The following is a 27,799-nucleotide window of genomic DNA, read 5'->3' as shown; positions in this document are numbered from 1 at the left end:
ATCAAACTGAAAGTTTGATATATACTGCTATTAACTGTTGAAAGATCATCAGTTCAATATTTTATTTCAGTGTAATTTTATTTTCATTTGCAATGCTGCAATAAGTAGAAGACTTAGACTTTTTTTTAGACTTAGACTTGACTTTCTTAAACAAGAAATGATATACATAAATGTTATACAAAGGAGACAGGGAAACAAATCGAAAAAGAAAAGAAAACATTTGTAACATATATCGTTTTCAGTGACGCACCAATGACGTAGTAGGCTTTAGACTTTTACAGTCTAAAGGGAAGGGGAAGAGTTGGGAAGAGTTGGGAAGTTAGGTCTTGGAAAGAACTAATAAAATCAAATGAATATTTGATACAAAATGACGTTAATTGCTGAAAGCTCATCAGTTGAAAATTAAGTTTTACCGTAATTTTTAGGTTTATTTTCAATGTTGTAATAAGTACAAAAGAAAGTATTTTTAATGCAGTTCATTTTCAGTAAAGTACCAATGAAGGAGGCAAAACCCAAACTCTGGTTTATAGAGTTTTTTGTTCGTTTCAAGCTTAATTTGCATATTCAATTTCACTCGTCATAAGATTTATTTACTCGTTTATTTTAGTACCTATTGTAGGTTTGTCTGCAAGGATTGTTTATTTAATTTCTATTCGTTTCAGGTTTTGTTTATACTTCAAAAGCAATTTTTTTTATGCTTGATTTGCATATTCAACTTATACTTCAATTAAGCCATCGGATTTTTTTTACTCTTAAAAATAGAACCAGAACTTTGAAGTTCTAATCATTCGAGTTCCCTCCGAAGTTTGTATGACCACCTCTTAGATAAAACCTTATATACTCCCAAGCCACCAGTTATAACCCTTACCTTTCCCCGCGCTCTGGAACGGGGGGGGGTATGTTGACGCCAAATTTTTTTTTTTATTTAATCATTTGACTATTTCAAAGAAAACAGGCTATCTCAAATCTATCGGACGCATTTAAGAGAAATATGACGTAGGGGGAGGGGGTGAATGTCATCTAATCACTTTTGACTCTTAAAAGCTTAACTCAATTTCCAATCTACTGAGCTACCTCTGAACTTTGTACGATCACCCCTTACATAACAACCTTATATGCCCCAGGGGCTTAAGTTAAAACATTGCCATGTTCACCCCTTACATAACAACCTTATATGCCCCAGGGGCTTAAGTTAAAACATTGCCATGTTCACCCCTTACATAACAACCTTATATGCCCCAGGGGCTTAAGTTAAAACATTGCCATGTTCACCCCTTACATAACAACCTTATATGCCCCAGGGGCTTAAGTTAAAACATTGCCATTGGGCTCAGGAGCATTATGCTGACCTTGGAGTTATTGTTATCTGATGTTTCAACTATTTTGAATAACATGCCTATCTCAAAATTTTATTGGATGGATTTGGCGAAAAAAGGGCGGGGGGCTAGTTGACATTATGCATCGGCACTGTTTCTGTTTTCTGTTTCTGTTTTTTCTTGCCTGTTTCTACCTGTTTCTCTTTCTGTTTTTACAAAAAACAGAACAGAAAACAGAAACAGGCTACCTGTTTTTGTTTGACCTGTTTCTGTTTCTGTTCTGTTTTTTTTTTTTTTTCATCTGTTTTTTTCCGTTTCTGTTTTTTTTTTTATCTGTTTTCTGTTTTTTTTTTCAAATGCCGCGCTATCTAGCGGGCATGATACCGAAACGCATGATACCTACTCGTACCTACCGTACCGAAACGCATATCTAGCGGGCATGATACCATGATACCGTTGATTTTTGAATTTAAACAAAAAGGGAATACTTGTGGGAAAAGTCAAAGTCATGGCCAGTTGTAGAAAAAAGCTAAGACAGATTGTCCAATTAAGTGGGCAACCCAGTCAAGGTTAATTTTACCCCTTTGATTGCCGTTGTGACTGTCTCCCATTTATGCTGCACCTCTCCGTGCATGTATGTCCCTTGACAATGCCGAAATTGAGGCATTGTAGCCCCCCAACTAGAGGCATTGTAGCCCCCCAACTAGCGGGGGGCTAGTTGACATACAATCTCTTTTGACTCTTAAAAAGTGAACTAGAACTTAGGACTTCCAATCAAATGGGCCCCTTATGAAGTTTATACGAGCAGTTCTTCCATAGAAATTATATATGCCCCAAGGAAATGACTCAAAACACCTGCCTCTGGGCCCTGGGGGGGGGGGTGTTTCCAACCCAGAGTTTTTGTTATCTAATCCTAGAACTAAGATTCAAATTTTTATCGGGTATATTTGGGGGAAAATGGCGTGGGGGCTATTTACTCCCCAATCACTTTTGAATCCTAAAAAGGGTACTATAATCTCTGATTTCCAGTCAAAAGAGGCCCTCCGAAGTTTATACAATCCCTTCCATATGAAGTGCCTCTGAGGAAAAATTGGATCCTTATGGCTTTGAGTTTGGTGGGGTGAGGCTAAATGCCACCGGATTACTTGACTCTTGAAAAAGGAACTAGAACTTTCGATTTAAAATCATTTGAGTCCCTTTGAAGTTTATATGACCACCTTTTCCTTACAAAAAAAACATATGTCCCCCCGGAGCATAAGTTACAACCCTTCCGGGGGGGGGGGGGGGGTATGTTGAGCCTGAAGTTTTGTCGTCTGATCGTTAGACTATTTCAAACAAAATCGTTATCTCCATTGTTTGGGTGGGGGGGGCAAGTTGTCCTCCGATCTCTTTTGACACTTGAAAGTATATTAGAACTCTTAATTTCCAATCAAATGAGTCCTCTCTGAAGTTTATACGAAAATCTCTTCTATAAGAACCATATAAAGAACCCCTAAAAGAAACCCAGGGCATAACTTACAATGCCTGGCCCTAGGGGATGGGCTGTGTCGACCCTGGAGTTGTTGTTACATGATATTTTAATTACTTTTAACAAAAAGGCTATCTTCAAATTTTTATCAGATGTATTTGTATAAAAAGAGCGTGGGGGGGGGATAAATGCTGTCCAATCACTTTTGATTCTTAGAAAAGGCACTAAAACTCCCTATTTCCGCTTGAATGAGTCCCCTTTGAAGTTTATACGACGAATTTTCCCTGGAAATTTTCTACTGGAACATTTTCCTCCCCACGAATTCTCCTCGTGACCCCCTCTCTCCTCCTATAAAATCACCCCAAACAATTCCATGGGGAAAATGTATAAATTATAGCCCTTTCCCTATAGATTATGGGGGGGTTACGTCATCCCCAAAGGCATAGTTATTATGCGTTTCACTTATGCTTATGACTACCTAAAAATTTCGATCGGATGTCTATGGGCAAAATGGGGGCGTGAAAAGAAAGGTTAGCTGCCCTCGAGTTTTTTTGGTTACTTAAAAGGGAATTAGACATTTCAATTTCCGCCTGAATAAGCCCTTTCCAGATCTTTTAGGACCATTGATTCAATAAAATCATACTGAAAACAAAAACAAACATACATCCGTGATTTTTTTTTCAGGCAAAAAATACAAAATTCCATATTTTTATGGACCTGAACTTGAAACCTCTACAGAAGGGTTTTCTTATATGCTGAATATGAAGGTGTGATTTTCATTAAGATTGCTTGACTTTTTGGGGTGTTTCCACTCTTTTTCGGAAATCAGGCAAATTTCGTCAAGCTCCTAAAATTCCTTTTTAAGAATTTCAGTTACTATTCGGCTGTGTCGCTCCTTACTTATAGTTCATTACCACGAACTGTTTGATTATTTATATAACTTTATTTATTTTCTTTATTGTAAAACCTCGTCTCAAATATTTACAACAAATTTACCCAAAAATGACCATATACCTAATATAAACAGGTTACCTTAGACACATGGGGAATAAGGGGGCTGAATTAACACTAAGGCTAGTCAGAAAGACCCAACCTCATAAAAATCTGAACAAATTAGGCTAAATATAAACCATTTTGTTTCTTACCCCCCCCCCCAGAAAAATTCTTTGGTATCCCTCTTCTCCCAGTCCAAGATATATAAAATCTATAGACTTCTGTATTTTTGTGTGTTTAATATCTTGATTTTTTTTTTAATCGATCCAAATTTCTTAGATACAATGTGGATGAGTTGTAAACTTCTTTTTTTTCACAATGATATTCAATTGTATTTTGGCGATTCTTTTCTGGATATTTTCCCTAATGTAGTGTCTGAGCATTTTCCACCAGGGAGATGGGTAAAATTAGAATATTTACAATTTTAGGCGAAAGTTTTCAATTCTTTCAGAGGATCCTTCGTAATAATCCATCCCACCCAACCCCACCTTTCATAGTTGTAATTTAGAAAGGAGAGAGAAAAAATACCTTTAACGTTTCAAATATTCATCCAGAAAAAATGACACATACAAAAAAATATTGGCAGCATCTCATACAACCAAACAATGTCTGCCATTTTCCAGAAAGGTCACCGGAATTTAACAAGTCTTCTAAGATTTTGATTTGGCATGCAGTCAAAGTTCAAAAATGCTAAAAATCTATATGCCAAATCAATACTATGAAACTCTTCCTTTGTATTTTGATACATAGCTTACAGTGACAAAAATGTGTTTACTTTGAAAGCTTAGTTCCCAATGAGATCCAGCTAATAGAGAATTTGACTAAATCTGGACAAATTCAAATAAGATTTATCTGATTGGCAACCTTAAGATAGAAAAAGTTCACCATATAATTCTTCTTCTTATTTCAATTATTGTGGCGAAGCTTTCACACAGACCGATCCCCTTTTTTTTGCTGTCATAAAGCTTTCACAAAGTTAAACCACAAAAAAATAATGATAAAAATAATTATAATTAATGATTTGGTTTACTTTAAAAAAAAAATACATATTTCAATAACAATGCCCAGAGGTTACAGTCTGTAAGGCACTAGACACAACATTAACAAAAGCAATCGTTAATAATTAATTAGAATTAATTCTAATTAGAATTAATTAGAATTAGATTCTACTAGTTAATAGAATCGTCAATTCTACTAAGAGAAAAAAAGGAGGGGAAAGACATAAGAAGCTTGACCTACTCGACCTCAGTTCCTCAGTTTCAAAAAAAAAACTTAAAAATAAATCAAACACAAAAAAATATATGTATTCTTTACGTTTTTACTAGTCAAACAAGCATTTCGGGGTGGGAGGACCCCCCTAGATACAGCCTTTCCCAAGACTACCTTTTATTAGCCAGGATCAATTATTTTCTTTATAATACCAATATTATAAAGTCAGTCTAGAAAATAGTTGATAGCCCTATACAGGGTCGTTACATAACCAAAATGTTTGGGGGGACCAAGAGATTTTACAGACTAGCTGGTCATTTTTACCGACTGTTTTTGTCAAAAATTGGCACAATGTACGTTTCAAATACAATACGTAAAATCTGAAAATAGTCGGTAAAACCCCTGCATTTACCAACCGAGATACAAATTTACTATTTTATTGCTATTTATTTAACCAAATAGAAAATTGTGGCAACATCTGTAAAATTATGGGAGGAGTCAGTAAAACTGCTGCGTTTACCGACCAAGTTAAAAATTTCAATAGATGACATGTCAATATTTTCCTGATCTTTATTGAACCAAACAAAGAATTTTACCGACTTCTTCTTTTACGGAATGACCAAAAATATTGGGAGACGGGAGCCGCCCCCTGACGGCTCGGCCTTATCTACATATCAACAGGGGGTTTATTTGATAGCACCTAGCTAACACCTAGCTAAACTACTTTTCCAGCTATAATAAATCCTATCATTTACTAGTTTTACCAAATCGTTTAACGAATAGTATTATCAAATAATCAGAAATAATCATTGAGCAAATAATAAAGGCTGGCATTTACTAGCTTTATCGAATCATTTAACAAATAATATAGAGGCAGATCTAGAGCAAAATCTTGGGGGAGGTCAAATATGGCAAGGGCGACAATGAGAAAAATTTCAGAGGGGGGCACTATGACAAAGGTGTCAATAACTGATCAAATTGCCAAATTTAATCTATAGAATAGAGTCAAAAAAAAGAAAAACAGGAAAGAGGGTGCCAAAAAGAATCTTGGGGGACAGGGTTTGTCCGAACCCCCCTGGATCCGCCAGTTAAATAGTGATGCCAAATAATCGTTTAATAAATAACAAAGCCTATCATTTACTACAGTTTTACCAAATCATCGGTCAACTAATCATTTACCAAATAATATTACGAAATAATGATACCAAATAATCATTTACCAATTGCTTATCATTTCCCAAATAATAAACTCTATCATTTACTAGTTTGACAAAAAATTTGAAGCGCCGAAGTTAAAAAAAATGAACTAATAATTTAGCCTACAGGGTGGTTTTCGTAGTGTAGAAAAAAGTACCTCGTTGCCCAACAGATTTGAACTTATTTACAACACAACAAATCACTTGGCACAGCAACAAAAAAAGCAGTCAACAAAAAATTGAATCAACAATTTACACGGTGATTTCTGAAGTGTAGGAAAAAGTGTATTGTTTCCCAATAAATTTGAATTTTTCTGGAAAACAAAAAATTGCTTGACACAAAAACAAAAACCGCAACAATTAAAAAAATTGAACCAACAATTTAGACTGTGATTTCTGTAATGTAGGAAAAAGCGCATCATTTCCCAGTAAATCTGAATTTTTCTGGAAAACAAAAATTGCTTGACACAAAATGCTTAGTTTCCAAATAAATTTGAATTTCCCGAAAACAAAATAAATGGCTTGACACAGCAACAAAAATCGCAGCAATCAAAAAAAAACTATAACAATAATTTATTTATTGTTTATTTATAGCAATATATTTATGTTTATTTATGTTTATGTTTATTTTATGTTTACAATTTATTTTATGTTTATTTATAACAATAAATAATTTATTATTTATTTAATAATAATTTACACGGTTGTGGTTTCTGTAGTACAGAAAAAGTACCTGGTTGCAAAATAAATTTGAATTTTTCCAAAACACGATAAATTGTTTGGCACATCAACGAAAATCACTATCAGTTGACAATTCAATTACCTTAACAAATGTGTGAGCTTAGAGCCAAAAAAATAATATATTTAAATAAAATAATAAAAAAATAATAAAGTGCCGAAACCCTATAGGCAAGTGTATTCTTCTGATGAACCCTTGTGTTGGGTTGTTGCCTCTGAATTGTTTGTCTTTACTGTTTTTATTGTTTGGTAAATGACGACTTATACTTATTGACGACATGACTGCCTGTCGATGGATTATTCTTTATGGTTGATTGTGTATGGCAATGCTGTTTGACCTGTGTGATTGTACGGATGAGTAGGGTTAAGGCGTCATTCAAGTGCTGGTCTATATTAATCCCTAATTTAGGAAAACGCTTCCTTTTCTCCTTCTGTCTCCCTTTTTTTCTTTTTTTTATGTGTTTGTGCTGTTGCAATGGTGATTTCTCTTTTCATTATAATAAAAGAAAAAATAAAAATTATAATAAAATAATACCAAATTAAAATAAAATTATCCAAAATTACAAATAATACAAAAAAAATAATACAAAAAAATAATAAAAGAGCAGACATACCGAGAACAAGTTTACATTCCACCCTGGTTAAAGACTTAATTCTTTGATAACTGTATAAAATGGCAACGCTGCGTACTATAGTCATGATAACAGCGTCAACAGCTTGAGATTCCTAAAAAAGAAAACATAGTTAACGGGAAGTACAAATCTGACATTACTACGATCAGGAGTCGCCCCTGGTTAACCCACTACTTCAGTTGAATTACAAGTACCATTCATTAAGACCCTGATTAAGTGAACTTGAAAACATCGAGGTTCAAAATTGAAGTTAGGGTAGCCTTCTGTCTCTCAATTCTCTAGAGATTACCGATTGTCAAAAACCTTTCAAATAGCACTTATTCATTGGCGGAAATAGCAGGTTAATTATACCAGCTTGTCAATCTGGTCTCTAGGGCGATCTGAAATGATCCTTTCTGACAAAAAACTTGTAAAAATTTAAGGTAGCTGAAAATATTCTATGGGACCGTTCGAAAACAGGAAAATACATCGAAAAATGGTTGCAATCATCTTATAGGTTATTGTCTTCTGCTCATGATAGTACCGATTTTGTTCTAAAAGCAATTTCTTTCATAGAGTACACTTCTGAAAGAGCTAGACATTTTCTAAGATTTCTAAGCAATTAGTGGAAATAGAGCAAAATCCTAGCCAACATTTTGTAGCATCTTCAAGAAGCTACGGTCTGATATTAAAAGCGGTACATTAATTTGTGATTCACATTGAATATAATTTAAAATAAGAGGCGTAATTTGCTATGCGTAATATAATCAAACCCATAGAAATGGGTCACTTAAAATGCGTGGTTCTCACCGAATATAATTTTTAATAAGAGGCGTAATTTGCTATGCGTATAATCAAACCCACAGGAATGAGTCGTATACAATACATAACAATACATGGCTCTCATTGAATATCATTTATAATAAGGCGCGTAATTTGCTATGCGTAATATAATCAAACCCACAGAAACGAGTCGTATGTAATACGTGGCTCTCACCGAACATAATTTATAATAAGGGGCGTAATTTGCTATGGAGTAGGAGGAGGCAACTGTCTCCTCCAGACCCAAGTTTGGCCCCCCAGCTGAATTCTAATTTCTACAAAAAATCTTGTCAAAACAAAGATAAGCCTGCATAATTCAAGTATCCAGAGAAACAGGTCAGTTTTCTTTAGTATTAAATAATAAAACAAGTTTTTTTAACGGGAAGTAAGGAGCGACATTAAAACTTAAAACGAACAGAAATTACTTCGTATATGAAAGAGTTGCTTCCTCATCAACACCCCGCTCTTTACGCTAAAGTTTGACTCTTTCTCTTAATTCTACTTTTTAAAACAGTAAAAAACTTTAGCGTAAAGAGCGGGGCGTTGATGAGAAAGCAGCCCTTTCATATACGAAGTAATTTCTGTTCGTTTCAAGTTTTAATGTCGCTAAATTTGCATATTTATTTTTTTGGCTAATTGGCTTTCTCGTAGTTTCGATCGAGTGATTTTGAGAAAAAAGGAGCGGGGGAGGAGGCCTAGTTGCCATCTGATTTTTGGGCTACTTAAAAAGGCAACTAGAACTTTTAATTTTTCACGAATGTTTATTAGTAAAAGACATTAGATATAAGACTTACAAATTAGCTTACGTAACGAACTTCTGTATTCTCATGTTTTATTACGTATGTTGGGGTGGCGCTTCGCGCCACCCCAACACCTAGTTGGTGGGGAGCTTCGCCCCCCCAGGCCTCCCGCACGCGTAAGTCGTTACGCGCCATATGAGTTACGCGCCATTATAGTTGTGTCCCTATGTCCCACCTGTGAATATATATATATATATATATATATATATATATATATATATATATATATATATATATATCTATATATATAAAAATAAGTTGTTTGTCTGTCTGTCGACTGACGTCATGTTTGTGTGTCGACTGACGTCATGTTTGTCGACTGACGTCATTATAAGGATTGAGCTGTATGTCGTCATGAAGTTGTTTGTCGTCTGACGTCATGTTTGTCGACTAACGAAACTACAGACCGGGACACCGGGACACAAATGACGTGTTATGTCTGTTATAACGTAATAGAGGCAACAATCTTGACAGGGCCTTTTGAGGGTGAGGCTTTTCTTATTCCACGCATTCTCATGATTCCAATGGATCTGCCTTTTCAACCTAAAAGATTGCAATTCTCAATTTGATTTATATAAAAATAAGTTGTTTGTCTGTCTGTCGACTGACGTCATGTTTGTGTGTCGACTGACGTCATGTTTGTCGACTGACGTCATTATAAGGATTGAGCTGTATGTCGTCATGAAGTTGTTTGTCCTCTGACGTCATGTTTGTCGACTAACGAAATTACAGACCGGGACACCGGGACACAAATGACGTGTTATGTCTGTTATAACGTAATAGAGGCAACAATCTTGACAGGGTCTTTTGAGGGTGAGGCTTTTCTTATTCCACCCATTCTCATGATTCCAATGGAACTGCCTTTTCAACCTAAAAGATTGCAATTCCCAATTTGATTAGCATATTTAGTTTTCAGTCCAGAACCACTAAAGCTATTATGTAAATATCAAAAATATTTATGTTGTCTGAGCAATAATTTTTAGTTTTTATTTCAAAATAGAAAATTACCTGACAATTTTAGAATTATATCTATCTATATATATAAAAATAAGTTGTCTGTCTGTGGATCAGGTGACGTCATGTTTCTGTGTCGACTGGCGTCATGAAGTTAGTTGTCGTCATTTTTGCTATGACGGTGACGTCATTAAAGATATTTAAGACATATATGTTAACGTAGAAATCTATTAATGTTTAAGTTTAAAATGACTGATGAACTTACAATGGCAAAAGCCGATGAAGATGCTCAAAGAGTCTATGCCAAAAAACTTGCTGCTGATAGAGAAAGTCAGAAAAGAAAGCGTGCCGAGGAATCAAAAGAACAGCAAGGAAACAGGCTTGAGGCTAAAGAACGCAAAACCGCGCAGTTAGATGAAGATCCACCTGGACAGCGAGAGTCAAAACATATCAAAACTGAAAATGATAGCGATGATGATTGGGTTTGGGATCTTGACTTGGATAAGGTCATCAATGCCTACCAGATTTTAGTTAAAAAACAAAGGTTCGGCGATATGTATTTCATAATGAAGCTGAAAAATAAAGAAGAAAAAGAAAACTGAAAAAAGAAAAAAATGTAAAAAACTAAAATATACTAAAAAAAAAAACACTCAAAGAGAAATTACAGACTGGGACACAAATGACGACCGGGACAGAGGGAATATAAATAACGACCGGGACACTCAAGGAGAAATTACAGACTGGGATACCGGGACACAGGCGATATAAATGACGACCAGGACACAGGCATTTAAGAATATCGTTCAAAGACAAATTTTTAATTGTAAGAAACGGGGACGCCCGGGGGCACAGGGGGATATATAAATGACGACGGCAACAAAGGAAATGGTCGATTAGCAATCACCATCAACAAAGCTCAAGGGTAATCAATAGAATCATGAGGTATAGATCTGAATACGGATTGTTTTCCCATCGACCATTATGCGTTGCATGTTCAAGAGTCGGTAAACCTGACAATCTATTTATATGCACAGACGATGGGACAGCAAAGAATGTTGTATATTCGCAAGTTTTACGTAGTTAAAAACATATATATATATATATATATATATATATATATATATATATATATATATATATATATATATATATATATATATATATATATATATATATATATATATATATATATATATATATATATATATATATATATATATATATATATATATTCACAGGTGGGACACAACTACAATGGCGCGTAACGACTTACTTGCGCGGGGGGGGGCTTACCAACAGCTAGTTTACTATAATAACAGATTGAGTGTTATTATTCTGTTATTTAATGAAAAGTACTCCCCTAAATAGTGTCTTTTAATAAAACTAAAACAGTGTTTATAAGAATATCGTTCAATATCGGTATTTAAGAATATCGTTCAAAGACAAATTTTTAATTGTAAGAAACGGGGACGCCGGGGGGCACAGGGGGATATATAAATGACGACGGCAACAAAGGAAATGGTCGATTAGCAATCACCATCAACAAAGCTCAAGGGCAATCAATAGAATCATGAGGTATAGATCTGAATACGGATTGTTTTCCCATCGACCATTATTCGTTGCATGTTCAAGAGTCGGTAAACCTGACAATCTATTTATATGCACAGACGATGGGACAGCAAAGAATGTTGTATATTCGCATATATATATATATATATATATATATATATATATATATATATATATATATATATATATATATATATATATATATATATATATATATATCCGATGAAGATGCTCAAAGAGTCTATGCCAAAAAACTTGCTGCTGATAGAGAAAGTCAGAAAAGAAAGCGTGCCGAGGAATCAAAAGAACAGCAAGGAAACAGGCTTGAGGCTAAAGAACGCAAAACCGCGCAGTTAGATGAAGATCCACCTGGACAGCGAGAGTCAAAACATATCAAAACTGAAAATGATAGCGATGATGATTAGGTTTGGGATCTTGACTTGGATAAGGTCATCAATGCCTACCAGATTTTAGTTAAAAAAAAACAAAGGTTCGGCGATATGTATTTCATAGTGAAGCTGAAAAATAAAGAAGAAAAAGAAAACTGAAAAAAGAAAAAATGTAAAAAACTAAAAAATACTAAAAAGAAAAAACACTCAAAGAGAAATTACAGACCGGGACACAAATGACGACCGGGACAGAGGGAATATAAATAACGACCGGGACACTCAAGGAGAAATTACAGACTGGGATACCGGGACACAAATGACGACCGGGACACAGGCAATATAAATGACGACCAGGACACAGGTATTTAAGAATATCGTTCAAAGACAAATTTTTAATTGTAAGAAGACCGTTGAAAGAGAAATTTCTAATTGTAAAATGACTGAAGAACCTACAATGGCAACACCCGAGGAAGCTGCTCAAAACGAATGTATTCACGCCGAAGTAGCTGAGTTGGTAAAGCGTTATGTTTCAGGTTCTAGGTCCGAGAGGCTCCAGGTTTGGACCTTGGCTTTAGCATTAATACAAAAGAAGAAAAAAAACTAAAAAAGGTAAAAACTACAAAAAAACTAAAAAGAAAATATATATATATATATATATATATATATATATATATATATATATATATATATATATATATATATATATATATATATCATCTTTTCCACAAAAATAATAATTTAGTGCTTCTGTTTAAAAACAGCAATTGAATTGATGCCTCCTGATACGCAACTATCAACAAAGTGGCAATCGTTGTGGTCGGTGATCGGTTCTTACCTCGAGATAATATTCTTTATAGGCGAAACAATCAGTTGACAAGAATTGCTTAAACTCATCGATGCTACGATGCCCTACAATATCCTGACGAATATATATGTCCCATGTCCCCATATATATATATATATATATATATATATATATATATATATATTATATATATATATATATATATATATATATATATATATATATATATATATATATATATATATAAAATATATCTATATTCACAGGTGGGACATAGGGACATAACTACAATGGCGCGTAACTAATACGGCGCGTAACGACTTACGCGCGCGGGGGGGCTTGGGGGGCGCGAAGCGCCCCCACCAACTAGGTGTTGGGGTGGCGCGAAGCGCCACCCCAACAGCTAGTATATATATATATATATATATATATATATATATATATATATATATATATATATATATATATATATATATATATATATATATATATATATATATATATATATATATATATATATATATATATGTTTTTAACTACGTAAAACTTGCGAATATACAACATTCTTTGCTGTCCCGTTTTCTGTGCATATAAATAGATTGTCAGGTTTACCGACTCTTGAACATGCAACATATAATGGTCCATGGTAAAACAATCCGCATTCAGATCTATACTTCATGATTCTAATGATTGCCCTTGAGCTTTGTTGATGGTGATTGCTAATCGACCATTCCCTGTGTCGCCGTCGTCATTTATATATCCCCCTGTGCCCCCCGGCGTCTCCGTTGTAGTTGTGTCCCTGTGTCCCAGTGGTCATTTATATTCCCAGTGTCCCGGTTGTCATTTGTGTCCCGGTGTCCCAGTCTGTGATTCTCTTTGAGTGTCCCGGTCGTCATTTGTATCCCGGTGTCCCGGTCTGTATATACATTCGTTTTTGAATTGGTCTTTTTTTTAGTTTTTAGTTTTTTTAGTTATACCTCATGATTCTAATGATTGCCCTTGAGCTTTGTTGATGGTGATTGCTAATCGAACATTCCCTGTGTCCCCGTCGTCATTCATATATATCTCCCCCTGTGCCCCCCGGCGTCCCCGTTGTAGTTGTGTCCCTGTGTCCCGGTTTTCATTTATATTCCCTGTGTCCCGGTCGTCATTTGTATCCCGGTGTCCCGGTCTGTATATACATTCGTTTTTGAAATGGTATATGATGAAATAAATTTTTATATTTTTCCCCTTTTTTCTTTTTAGTTTTTTTTTATTTTTACTTTTTTAGTTTTGTTTTTCTCCTTTATTTTTCATTTTTTTTTCATTTTTTTTCTTTTTTAGTTTTTTTAGTTTTTTAGCTTTTTTAGTTTTTTTATTAGTTTTTAGTTTTTCTTCTTTTTAGTTTTTTTGTAGTTTTACCTTTTTTTAGGTTTTTAACTTATGTCCTGGTCGTCATTTATACTCCCTGTGTCCCGGTCGTCATTTGTGTCCCAGTGATTTGTTGATGGTGATTGCTAATCGAACATTCCTTGTGTCCCGGTCGCTTTCTCTTTGAGTGTCCCGGTCGTGTCCCGATGTCCCGGTCTGTAATTTCGTCAGTCGAAAACATGACGTCAGTCAACACACAAACATGACGTCACCCGACAGACCCACACACACACAGACAACTTATTTTTATATATGTATATATATAGATTCTCCCCCTTTTTTTCTTTTTAGTTTATTTTTATTTTTTTTTAGTTTTGTTTTTCTCCTTTATTTTTCATTTTTTTTCCTTTTTTTATTTTTTTTTCTTTTTTAGTTTTTTAGCTTTTTTAGTTTTTTATTATTTTTTTTCTTTTTAGTTTTTTTGTAGTTTTTACCTTTTTTTTAGTTTTTTTAGTTTTTTTTTTACTTAGGTCCTGGTCGTCATTTATACTCCCTGTGTCCCGGTCGTCATTTGTGTCCCGGTGCTTTGTTGATGGTGATTGCTAATCGAACATTCCTTGTGTCCCGGTCGCTTTCTCTTTGAGTGTCCCGGTCGTCATTTATATTCCTTAGACACACAAACATGACGTCACCCGACAGACCCACACACAGACAACTTATTTTTATATATATAGATAGATAGATAGATATGAAGGGTTTCACCCCCTCGTCAGTACCTCGCTCTTTACACTAAAGCTTAAATCTAGTCCCAATTTCTTAAGAATGACCCCTGAATCACAAAAGCCGTAGAATAAACAGGTGAAATTACTAGAAATGCTTTAGCGCAAAGAGCGAGGTATTAGGAGGCGGTGAGCCCATCATAGACGTAATAATTTTTGTTCGTTTTCAGTTTTAATACTTCTCTTTACTTTCAGTTGAAAAAGCTTTTTCAAATTTATTTTTTCATTGTTTTTTTTTTAATAATGCTAGAAAATCCTGCTCTCCCTTCATGAAACTTTTCTTCCCTCATGACAAATTCCTCCAAGGAAAAGTTCCCCCAACATATCCCCCTCTTCTCAACCCCCCCCCCTCAATCTAAAAATAACCCAGAAAACATCTGTGCTCTTCCAAATAACCATTACAATATGTAAGCACTGGTCAAAGTTTGTAACTTGTGGCCCTTCCCACGGGGACTGTGGGAGGGTAAGCCGTCCCCAAAGACATAGTTATAAGGTTTTTTGACTACGCTGAATAAAATTACTATCTCAGAATTTTGATCCAGTGACTTTGGGAAAATAATTAGCGTGGGAGGGGGCCTGGGTGCCCTCCAATTATTTTGGTCACTTAAAAAGGGCACTACAACTTTTCATTTCCGTTAGAATGAGGCCTCTCGCAAGATTCTCGGGCCACTGGGTCGATACGATCACCCCTGGGGGAAAAAAAACAAACAAATAAACACGCATCCGTGATCTGCCTTTTGGCAAAAAATTCAAAATTCCACATTTTTATAGATAGGAGCTTGAAACTTCTACAATAGGGTTCTCTGATACGCTGAATCTGATGGTGTAATTTTCGTTAAGATTCTATGACTTTTAGGGGTTTTTCCCCCAATTTTTTAGAATAAGGCAAATTTTCTCAGGCTCGTAACTTTTGATGGGTAAGATTAAACTTGATGAAACTTATATATTTAAAATTCGCATTAAAATGCGATTCTTTTGATGTAGCTATTGGTATCAAAATTCCATTTTTTAGAGTTTTGGTTACTATTGAGCCGGGTCGCTCCTTACTACAGTTCGTTACCACGAATTGTTTAATATCTTTGTCTTTGTGATAATATGTGTATCATTTTTTATGTTTCGCTGTCATTTTCACTTGATTTGGGAAATCTTGGCTCCAACTTTGCCCCCACACCCCCCAGGATTTTGACGAAATTACACTACTGTTTACAATCACGATACAGTATTCGCACTGTGAAAACAAATGTTTTTGAATGCCAGTTTTTTTAAAATACGAAAATGTAAATTTAAAGTTTTAATTGCTGTCATACAGCTCCCCTGACGTGAAAAATGCTAAATTTTACCGCACTCATGGGGAATTTCCAGTCATGCTCAAAATTAAATTTTCTACTTTCCTCGCAGTTGGCTAGAAAAACCATAACTCTTTTTTTCAAAACATGTTAGAATAAAAAGTTGCATAGGTAAAAGTTGCATCGCAACCAGTAAATTGTATCTGCAAGATTTTGGAAAAACCAAACATTCTATTTTGGAAAAACTAAATTTTCTACTTTTCTCGCAGTTGACTCGAAAATGGATAACTCTTTTTTTATATAGACCCTCTAGATCTATTTTTTAAATAAAAAAAATAGTTTTTCCAGGTCGAAGTGAGGAGCAACATTGAAATGAGCAGACATTATTATGTATACGATGGGTTTGCCCCCTCCTCAACACCTTGCTCTTCAAGCCAAAGTTTTTAATTGTTCTACTTCAACAACCCTTGTGTTTCAGGAATCGCTTTTAAAGAACAGGAATAAAAATTAAACTTAAGCGTAAAGGGCGAAGTGTTTAGGAGGGTGAAACCTATTTTATATACGCAATAATTTATGTTTTTTCAAACAGTTCGTGGTAACGAACTGTAGTTAGGAGCGACCCGGCTCAATAGTAATCAAAACTCTAAAAAATGGAATTTTGATACCAATAACTACATCAAAAGAATTGCATTTTAATGCTGATTTTAAATATATAAGTTTCATCAAGTTTAGTCTTAACCATCAAAAGTTACGAGCCTGAGAAAATTTGCGTTATTTTAGAAAATAGGGGGGAACACCCCTAAAAGTCATATAATCTTAACGAAAATCACACCATCAGATTCAGCGTATCAGAGAACCCTACTGTAGAAGTTTCAAGCTCCTATCTACAAAAACGTGGAATTTTGTATTTTTTGCCAGAAGGCAGATCACGGATGCGGGTTTATTTGTTTGTTTTTTTTTTTTTGTTTTTTTTTCCCAGGGGTGATCGTATCGACCCAGTTGTCCTAGAATGTTGCGAGAGGGCTCATTCTAACGGAAATGAAAAGTTCTAGTGCCCTTTTTAAGTGACCGAAAAAATTGGAGGGCACCTAGGCCCCCTCCCACGCTAATTATTTTCCCAAAGTCAACGGATCAAAATTCTGAGATAGCCATTTTATTCAGCGTAGTCGAAAAACCTTATAACTGTGTCTTTGGGGACGACTTACTCCCCCACAGTCCCCGTGAGAGGGGCTACAAGTTGCAAACTTTGACCAGTGCTTACATATAGTAATGGATACTGGGAAGTGTGCAGGCGTTTTTAGTAGGATTTTTTGGTTGAGGGTAATTTTTTGGTTATTTCATTGCGCAACTATTGAAATTGTGTACAATGCTATATAGTGCTGTGAACAATTTGCTTTTGATAATTGGATAATTAAAATCGTGTACGCAACTATTTAAGTTGTGTAACGTGCTGTGAACAATTTGCTTTGAATAATTGGATATTTTTGATAATTAAACTTGTGTACGCAACTTCTGAATATACATCTCGTGAGTATTGCTACCTGATTTGCTATTGCTTTTACTGACAACTATTGTGGCCCCGCCCACGAATTTTGATGAAATTTGATCATTTCACCGGATGATGCCAGGTGAAAGACTTGTCTTGAATCCCGTGTTGAATTTCATTTCACGGGCTAGAAACGCAGGTTGTTCAGCTGATAATATTGTAAAAATTGCTTGCGATTTTTTCAAAGGAGAAATGTTAATTGAAGCAAAGAAGATTTTGTGGGCTGACGCCTCTATTACTAGGGTAACTGAGCGCCCCAAAGTGACTGATAATGTAAGTGATATGGTTCGAGCCTTTGATCTTTGTGATGAGAAAAAGATCAGCCTACCTCAGTATCTGATTTTCGAGCCAGATCAGGTCCCATGTGTGCCAGGGGAGACAACAGCTACGTTAACTCGAAAGGTTAATGAACTCTACATGGAATTTAAAAGCTTCGCTGAGCACCATAAAGCAAGGTCAGTCGTGCAAACTATTCCTGATATGAAACCTCCCCCACCCGCAAAACCGTCCTATTCAGTTATTGTGAAAAATCCACCAAAAAACTTGAATAATCCTGACGCTCGAAAAGATTTCCTGGATAAAGCTTGTGGGGGTGTCAGTTCAAGCATAGTTGTTTTGAGGCCTAGGAGGGATGCATGGCAAGTAGTTCTGTCGGACAAGGGTGCCGCCAATACTTTGGCAGATGCATTAAGCAAAGCAGACCAATCCATTAATGCTAAAGTGAAGAGTCCTGCCTTTTTCGGTATAGTACGCCGAGTGCCTGACGAAACATCTAAAAGTGACCTATGCGATCTCGCTAATAACTGTACAGAAGTTGTTCAGTTAGGAAGTACGAGGTCTTTTCGATTAAAGTTTGAGTCACGTGACCACCTAAACTATGCCACTGAGAATCCCCTTGTTATTGGTTACGAGCGTCTACCTATAACTGAGTACAAGTTTTTGCCTACCCAGTGCTACAAATGCCAGTGCTACGGCCATACTGCAAATAACTGTAAAGCTTCCCCGAGATGCTCTAAATGCGCTGGAGACCACCAGAACTCCAAAGAAAACCCGTGTCAACTTGTCATGAAATGTGCTCTCTGTGGCTCCTCCGACCACCCCTGTTATTCGTATAAATGTCCAGAAGCACAGAAACTACTGCTTAAGAAATGAACAGTCAAACAAACACAAGTACAAGTACTTTACAAGATTTTACGTTTCTTAATAATTTATCACTGTGCAATAATGTTGTTTTTAATTATTACGATGACCAAAATAATCTGTCCACCAACACCTTAGCTAGCCCCGATAGCCCTTTAAACCAAATTAACTGTAAATATCTCGACACTTTGATTTTGTGAAAAATGTGAAACCTAAGCTAATGGAAGATACCAAACTTAATGTAATTTGCTTTAATATCAGAAGCATACGGGATAAGTGGGCTAATTTTAAATATTTAATTTTAACAAATGGTTACTGCCATTTCGACGTAATTGGAATAACGGAGACGTGGCTTTCAGAAATTGATGATACTAATGAATTTTCCCTCACTGGCTTTCAAGCTATTCATATTGAAAGAAAATTAACCAAGTCCTCTGGTGGCATTTCTCTTTACATCCGATCAAGTCTAAAATTCACCAGACTATTAGATTGTGAATTCTTGTTCTCGCAACCTATAAATAATAGATGCATTTATTCAATAATCGTCGACATAAGTGTAGACGAGAATTCTTTTATTTTTTCGTTATTTTATAAACCACCCTCATTTCCGACACCTTTCTTTTGTAATCAATTTGATGAATTTTCTAGTTTTATTAATTTACCACAAAAGAAGGCAATAGTTTTTGGGGACTTCAATTGTAATTTATTAAATGTTAGCAACAACAACGATTGTGATACCTTCTTTGAAACATTTACCTTAAGTCGTCTTCTTCCCACAATCCCTTTTCCTACTAGAGTTGATTCTATGAGGTCTACCGCTACTTTAATTGATAACATTTTTGTATCCACTTCCCTGGGAAACCACCTGTCCTCCAAAATAATTTTTTCTGACCTGTCAGATCACTTTCCAATCTATCTTTCCTTACCTTCCCTATCAGCTACTCAACCCCGTAGAACTAATACCCCTACGTCTAATAGAATATATAATCCGTGAGCCGGTTCGCGGATTGTTTGAAATCTTTCGACTGGTCCAAGACTTTGGATTGTCAGGATGTTAATTCAGCCACAAGTAGTTTTACACAGGGATTGAGTGATCTTATTAGTTCAACCTTTCCAGTTCGTAAATTAAACCGAAAAACTACCCATATACGCCCCTGGATGTCAAATAACCTGATAATCTCTTCATACCGAAAAAATGACCTATATAAGTTAGCTTGCAAAACCAGTAGCGTTATTGACCTGACTAATTATAAAAAATACAAAAACGTATATACCAAACTCATCCGGGAAGCAAAGAAAAATTATTATTATTCAAAAATCTCTCACTGCAAAGGGAACTTGCAAAAAATTTGGTCTACAATAAATGAAATCCTTTCAAAAAAAAGGATTCAAGATCTGTTCCTATTAACCTTAGGGACATCAGTGGCAGATTAATTGACCCAATTTTAGTACCGGATGCTTTTAATAATTATTTCACTAATATTCCAAATGCTAACTCCTGTTCCTTCTCACAGTCGGTACACCCTAGCAAGAATCCCAGATCCATGTTTTTCTCTCCAACTGATCGCAAAGAGGTGCTTCAAGTTATCGAATCTCTCTCTAATAGTAGTACACCTGACTTCTTTGGCATAAGTAATAAGCTTCTTAGGACCGTATCTTCCTATATTTGTGAACCCATTGTGCACATAGCAAACCTGTCTATGACCAATGGAGTCTTCCCAGAAATATTTAAATCAGCAATTGTTATCCCGATTCATAAAAAAGGCGATCCATCTGAGATAAGCAATTATCGTCCAATCTCACTTCTCCCAGTTATATCTAAGGTGCTCGAGAGAATTATATTCCGACGTCTTTCTCCCTTTGTATTTGGGAATCATTCATCAGATTCGTTGATTGACAAATTTTCAACTGCTCATGCACTAATAGACGCCACACAGTTTATACGTTCCCAACTTGACCTTAAATACTGTATTGGGCTTATTTCTGGATTTTTCAAAGGCCTTTGACATGGTTGATCACAGTGTTTTATTAAGTAAACTCAATAACCTAGGGATTCGCGGAGTTCCTTTCTCATGGTTCGGCTCTTATCTCTCTGGTAGAGTACAGAGTGTGAGACTGGGCGGGGTGACTTCACATCCCCTACCTGTCCGGAGGGGCGTCCCACAGGGCTCTGTTATTGGTCCAATACTTTTTCTCCTTTATATTAATGATTTGATTACGGACCTGGGCCCATCAGTGCACCCAGTACTTTTTGCTGACGATAGCAACTTTTTCATCACCGGTCCTAATTTACCATCCGTCGTCACCTCTGCTCAAACCCTTCTGAATAGAGTACAGGAGCGGTGTCTCGTTAACTGCATGACCATTAACAGCAAGAAAAGTCAGGTGGTATTATTTCAAACCCCTTACAAAAAAAATGAAGTTCAGCCAGCACTTGGCCTAAAATATTCTACCAATCTCCTCCCGCAGGTCGAAGTTGCCAAGTTTCTTGGTGTCCACATAGACTCCTGCCTATCATTTGCAACACATGTGTCCTATATCAGAGCCATAATTTTGCGACAGGTAAGTATAATTAATCGTGTGAATTATTTTCTTCCTCCCGATATCCTTGTCACCCTTTATTATTCTTTTATTTACCCATATATCTCATACTGCGGATCTGTATGGGGCAATACTTATCCTTCAGTTACCAATAAATTAAAATCTGCTCAAAACCGTGCCGTCAAAGCAGTTTTTCGGTTGCCACGACTATATCCCACCAAGGACTTGTACTCCGATTTGGGTATTATCCCTTTTGAACAAATCATCAAAAAATTAAATCTATCCCTTGCATACCCCGCTTACCATAAAAATATCCCTCCCCACTTATTATCTCATTTTAATAGTAATAATTCTGAAGGCCACTGTCTCCGTTCATCCAACCGTTCCTTCATTGTCCCCAAGTGTATCTCTAGTTCCGCCCAGCGATCCCCAATTTATAAATCTATAATTCAATGGAATTTAATACCCTCCAGTGTCGAGCTATCCACAAGTTTTCGGACGCTATATAACAATGTACTAAAATCTTGATATTATATTTCTCTAAATGTTTATTCAATTTGCTTTAATTACCCTTGTTTTCTCTTTTCTTTTTTTCTCTCTCTTCTTCATTTTCAGTTTTTTGTTGTTTTGGTCCTTAACAAGTTCGCTTCTAGGATCTTTATTATTATTGTTGTTATGTGTTTTCTTTTCTTTTGAATAAATTGAATTGAATTGAATTGACTGGGTCGATACGATCACACCAAGGAAAAAAACAAATAAAACACATATCTGTGGTCTTTTTTCAGGCAAAAATTGCAAAATTCTACAATTTTACAGCTTAAAACCTCTGCAGCAGGTTTCTCTGATACGCTAAATCTGATAGTGAGATTCTACTTAAGACTCAATGACTTTTAGGGTGTTTCCCTCCTTTTTTCGAAAGTCAGGAGAATTTTCTGAGGCTCATAGCCTTTGATGGGTAACACTAAACTTAACAAAATTTATACATTTGGAATCAGCATAAAAACAATTCTTTTATATGTCTATTGGCATCCAATTCCCTTTATTAGAGTTTCTGTTACTGCTGAGCCACGTCACTCCTTATTTATATTCGTTACCTCAACTGTTTGATTACGAAAAGTAGAAATAGGGGAAAAACAGTTAAACTAAGGAAAACACTTTCTGATAATATAAACTTTTCCACTTCAGAACTTTGAATCTCCGCTTTGTTGAGGCCTTGTTCATCATGTTCATAGATGTCGTCATCTGTTAGGAATGTGATTAAAAGCTTTGCGTTCCGTTAGCAGTGGAGACACCGTTGTTTGGGTACTGCATATGATTTTTTTTCTGTTTTTCTTCAGTAGTTACTTCAAATTAAGGATTGTTGTCAGTAACATGCAAATTATGCTCTGGTCTTTAGAAGGCATCGGGTGTTATCCCCAATCCTCTCAGTTTTTCCTCGTTTGACTCGGTTAAATATTATGATTTCTGTTCGTTTTGATTTATTTGTTGACGACGATTTATGCTAGTTAAAGGCTTAAATCTTTTTTGACTTTATTTCTGTTTATCTTCGGTTTAAAGCTACTTTTTAATTTTCTTTTCAAGTCCTATTTTATAGAAAAAATCTTTTTTTCTAAATTATAATAGAGAGAAAAACCAACCAAATATACCCCATATACTCCATAAGCAAACCAAGATTCTCCCACCTAAACGAGGACGGGCTCCTTTCCATTTAGCCTAAGACTGTTGGCCAAAAAGGACAATCTTCGGCAATATGTCATCCTTCATCCACAGAACGTGTCCTAGCCATTTCAGCCTTTCTTTCATTATAGCCCTAGAAAGCGGGACTGAACCACATTTTTGTGCAGCCTACTGTTTGAAATACGGGCTGTCAGCCGGGTACCCAGAGCAATTTCTCTGGAGAATTTCTAGCAAATCTTCATCCACTTTTCGGCGCGCCCATGCTTCAGAGCCGCATTTGACCACTGTCATCACTGTAGCTTTCAATATTCTAACCATGGTTTGCAAACTTATTTTCCTAGTCTTCCAAACTTTTCAACTGTAAAAAACAAAACACCCCGAGCCTTGGCTATTCTACTTTTATCTAATTCACTGCTCCCACCGTCTTTACTAATAATACTACCAATGTAAGTGAAGCTGCCCACCTGATCAATCTTTTCGTTACCCGAAGTTACCTTTTCATCTTCACTTATTTCTAGCCCTAGCCTAAAAAATTAGAGATCATTTGCAGGTCATTATGCATAGGAACCGTCTTTACAACTTATGCTTGTCATTAAATCACATAGTTTAAATTTTTATACTAGCAAACTCAACTGAGTTGACCATGTTTTATCCTTCATGATGAAAATCGAGACCTTTAAATTTATTTTTCATAGCTCTAAGAACCTCAACAGAACAGCTCTTCAAGAAGCCTCTGGTGACTTGGTACTGCAGTGGGTTACTAGTAGTAGTAATAGTAGGTTATAGCGAATTCCAAATCGGAATTTTTCCGTTCAACAGAACAGCTGTTGAACGGAATGCAGAGTTGTTGAAGTGAACGGAAAGGGTTGAGAGTATGTCATTAAGAAATATTTTAGGGAAATGGAGACTTCCTGAGAGAATGCAAAGAGGGAGGTTTTGAATTGATTGGGATGGAGGAGGATCGTCCGTAGATGTGTTGGCCTCTGGTGACTTGGTACTGTAGCGGGTTACTAGTAATAGTAATAGTAGGTTATAGCGAATTCCAAATCGGAATTTTTCGCAATCTAATACTAAAAACCCGCAGGCTAATTTTCTAATTCATATTGGCTAAGTAAGCCTACCATACTGGTTTATGTAAGGTCCATAAAGACGTAATATTGTCCCTGATTGGTTGATCATTTCAAGCTAACCAATTAGTAACCATATTATAGTGATTATTTATTGTGTATATGACCCTCGTGCTTTTGAAACGCACTGATCTATCTATCTATCAATCTTTACATACATTCTTTTGTTGCTACTTTGCGGAATGGCAGTTTGAAATGACTATTACGTTTGGAGTCATAATGAGGAGTAATGAGAGAAAGAGATAGAGAAAGAGAGAGAGAGAGAGAGGGACAGAAAAAAAAAGCTATACCTACCTTGTTAATATCCAAAGACCCATGAAACGAAGTGGACCTAAAAGGATACCTAGATTGACCACAGAGGAATGTTGAAGTAATTGTAAGCATTGCCACAATGACCTCCCAAGGATACGATGCGCACAGTCTTCCATGGTGACCAAAAGCAGTTGAGGCAATACCCATACGAACTCCTGAAATAACAATAATGATTTACAATAATAGAGTGAAGAGAAGACCTCATATTTAAAGCGCCCGTATTAACATCAGCTGAGGTTTTTTAAACTACCAGATACCGAAAGAGGTTGAGTTGCATGCCTCTTTTTAACTGAACATAATATCGTCTGTCCCATAGAGGGAAGGTGTAAAAATGGCACATGGTCGGGGCCCTGGAGAAAGAGACTTACAAAAATAACTATTGTCGTTTTTCTTTGTTTTTTGTAACCTTATTGTGATTCAGAATGTTGTTTAGTAAATAGTTCCACAGTTATACTTTAAATAGCAAATAAAAACCTGAACCACCAACATATCGGAATTGTGTTGGAAAAGAATGGCCGGCGTTTATTCCCCCTGCCCCCAACCGAGGAAAATGTTTCTTACAGAAAATACCCTCCCGTAGAAACTACCCCCCGTGAAATATACCTTCCTCAGAAAATACCCCCAGGTACATAGTCCCCCCCTAAAATACCCCCAGGTACATAGCCCCCCCCCCCCCGAAAAATACCCCCGTGGAAAACAAGGCTTTCCAAATTTGAGAATTTTATTTGAGTGTTGTCTTTTTATTTTCCGAAGGGGGAAGGAATTTTGGTACTTGCGAATTATAAGCCACTCACTCAAGTTTACGCTGTGTAAAACTTGAGAACAAACCGTTTTTTTCGTTAGTCTTTTTCAGCTTAGCGTGAGACAAGACAAAGACAAGTGAAAGAGAAGAGTGGAAATCTATAATTTGGGATATATGTTTGCTCATAAGGGGGGAGGGGGTGTCCCTGAAAAAATTAACCCCCCCCCAAGTATAAGTGGGGGACTTCCCAAAGTATGAAAAGCTCTTCTAAATTCCCCAAAGACTTTTCCTAGTTTTTAGAATACCTAAAACCGAATTTTATAAACTAAAAGCATTAAAAAGGGTTCTTAAAATCAAGAACGAACTTTTTTCTTATTGAAAAATAGACCATAGGCCTAGTGAAAATTTCAAAGAAAAAACCTGCAAAAATAATTTATAAAGCCCAACAAAAGATGTTTAAAACTCGTTTAGCCAATCCATAAGCCGTTCCTGACCTGAGGCACTTCGGGTATAAAATTTTACTCTTCTCAAGGTAAAACAGGACGCTCGCACGTAGCCGTAGTGACGGGAATTGCTGCACCAATCTTCAAAAATCAGTGTAGAGGAGAAAAATGTTCTTAACACGTCCTTTTAAGCAGGTTATGAACAAGTTTGGTGCCACGTTTTCCGACTATATCCACGTTCTCCTCCACAGAGTTAACCCAGTTTGCAAGCTTCCTCTATAGGTGTCTCCATCAAGATACCAAAAATTAGTCAGGGTACCCAATATTCCCGATGTTTTTTCTTCCTCGAGGGAAATACAGTGCTGAGGATATAGGTATTGCAGTAACTCCAGCAACTATCTGTAACTACGGAATCGCTGAAGTAGCTGCTGCAGAAAGTAGTCTATAAATGGGATAAACACAGAAAGTCGGTAATGCGTTTCAGGATCCTCTGACGTTTTTGCGTAATTATTTCCTTACGTATGTTTTGGAGGAGCTCATCTAAGCACTCTAATGCTGATTTCTAATCTTGATACAGATCAGTACTTTCAGTAAGAAGTGGATGAAACATAGCTTCACTCCTCTCTCTACCTTACTCTTACGTTCGTCCGTGTGTTTAAGAAAGTATATGAGATCTATTGTTTCTGATTGCAAAGATGTCGACAAATTGTGTGACAGACTAAAAACTTTACTGAAAGTTACAGCTGCAGTTACCATAGCTGCAACAAAACTGTAGCTCTCAATAGCAGATAGCAAAGAACAGCCTTTTGAAGATTCAGAATCTGAATCAGGATGTTCTTGAATTTCCCTCATAGCCGTACAAATAATGGCGAACCTCTCTTCAAACAAAATAATTGCTTTTAAGTGCTCTCATCTAGTCTCACAAAAATTTTTATATCTTATTCTTTTTGTCTCTGTGATAATAGTACTTTCTTGAACAATTTGTTCGAAAATCGCGGAAAGTTTAGGTGAAAATCTGACGGAAAATTACTTCTCTTGAAGTTCATAGACGATTTTTTATACAGGTGTCTTGTACGATTGACACAGGAATGAGTTTAAGCAGAGACTTGCACAGTGAACATAGACTGCGTGGGGAAAATTTCACGGAGCATAGCAACACAGCCTATAAACTGGCCACTCATAAATAAAGCTCTACCCCCTTAAGTATTTTAATTATATCTCGTTCCAACTAAGCTTTGTATCAACCAACCAAGGTCTATTACTGACCACCTGTTTCGCTTTGAAAAAGTCTTTAATTGTTGATTTCGTTTTGAAATAATGGACAACTAACTAACAAACATGGGCGTAGAGTTCTATATAATCAATGAAAACTTATTTTTGTACAGAGTCATTCTGCATCCTGTCATCACCTCAATTATGTCTTGAGAATCTTTGCAGGAGTTTAACTTAAGCAAGACGCAACAAGGTAGACATGTTAATAAGATCCAAAATCTACCCCAGACCAAGGCCATGGGCCAAGTTGGTGCCATCCATTACAAATATTTGAAATCCTTGCAATATTAAGATTTTACCATAGTGCAACGTCCCTATCTTTTCTACTAAAATATATCTCTAAAGAATGAGCAAACACGATAATTTGGGATCCTTGCACGTCCCATCTCAGCCTAGTTTTTCCTTTTGGTCCCAGTGAGTGAAAGAGTTACCAATAGATTTGGTTCTGGTACCGTGGTCTACCTCAAGAGTTACCTCAACATTTCGTTTCGTTCAACCGAATAAGACACGTCCCATCTCAAACTAATTTTTCCTTTTGGTCACACTGAGCGGAAGAGTTACCTATAGATTTAGTTCTGGTACCGAGGTCTACCTCAAGATTTAGTTCTGGTCAACCTAATAAGATATGTACCATGCCAACATAGTTGTTCCTTTTGGTCCTGGTACCATGGTCTACCTCAATAGTTACCTCAAGATTTAGTTCTGGTCAACCTA

At 36.1% G+C, this 27,799-nt stretch overlaps 1 protein-coding gene across 2 annotated transcripts in view; it reads right to left on the bottom strand.

Annotated features, from left to right (window-relative positions):
* LOC136040737 (3-hydroxy-3-methylglutaryl-coenzyme A reductase-like) overlaps positions 1-27,799 on the bottom strand; it is a 168,249-nt gene that overhangs the window by 112,460 nt on the left and 27,990 nt on the right. For both annotated transcript variants that reach the window (XM_065725044.1, XM_065725043.1), the window contains exons 2-3: positions 24,611-24,783; positions 7,535-7,646 (exon numbers count right to left, since the gene is read on the bottom strand). In XM_065725044.1, coding sequence (XP_065581116.1) covers positions 7,535-7,646; positions 24,611-24,775 — 277 coding nt within the window. In that variant the 5' untranslated portion in view covers positions 24,776-24,783. The remainder of the gene's footprint in view (positions 1-7,534; positions 7,647-24,610; positions 24,784-27,799) is intronic.

Source organism: Artemia franciscana, chromosome 21 (assembly GCF_032884065.1).
Source record: "Artemia franciscana chromosome 21, ASM3288406v1, whole genome shotgun sequence".
Lineage (NCBI taxonomy): Eukaryota > Metazoa > Arthropoda > Branchiopoda > Anostraca > Artemiidae > Artemia > Artemia franciscana.
Note: the sequence above shows the minus strand (reverse complement) of the source record. Positions and strands in the feature narration are given on the sequence as shown.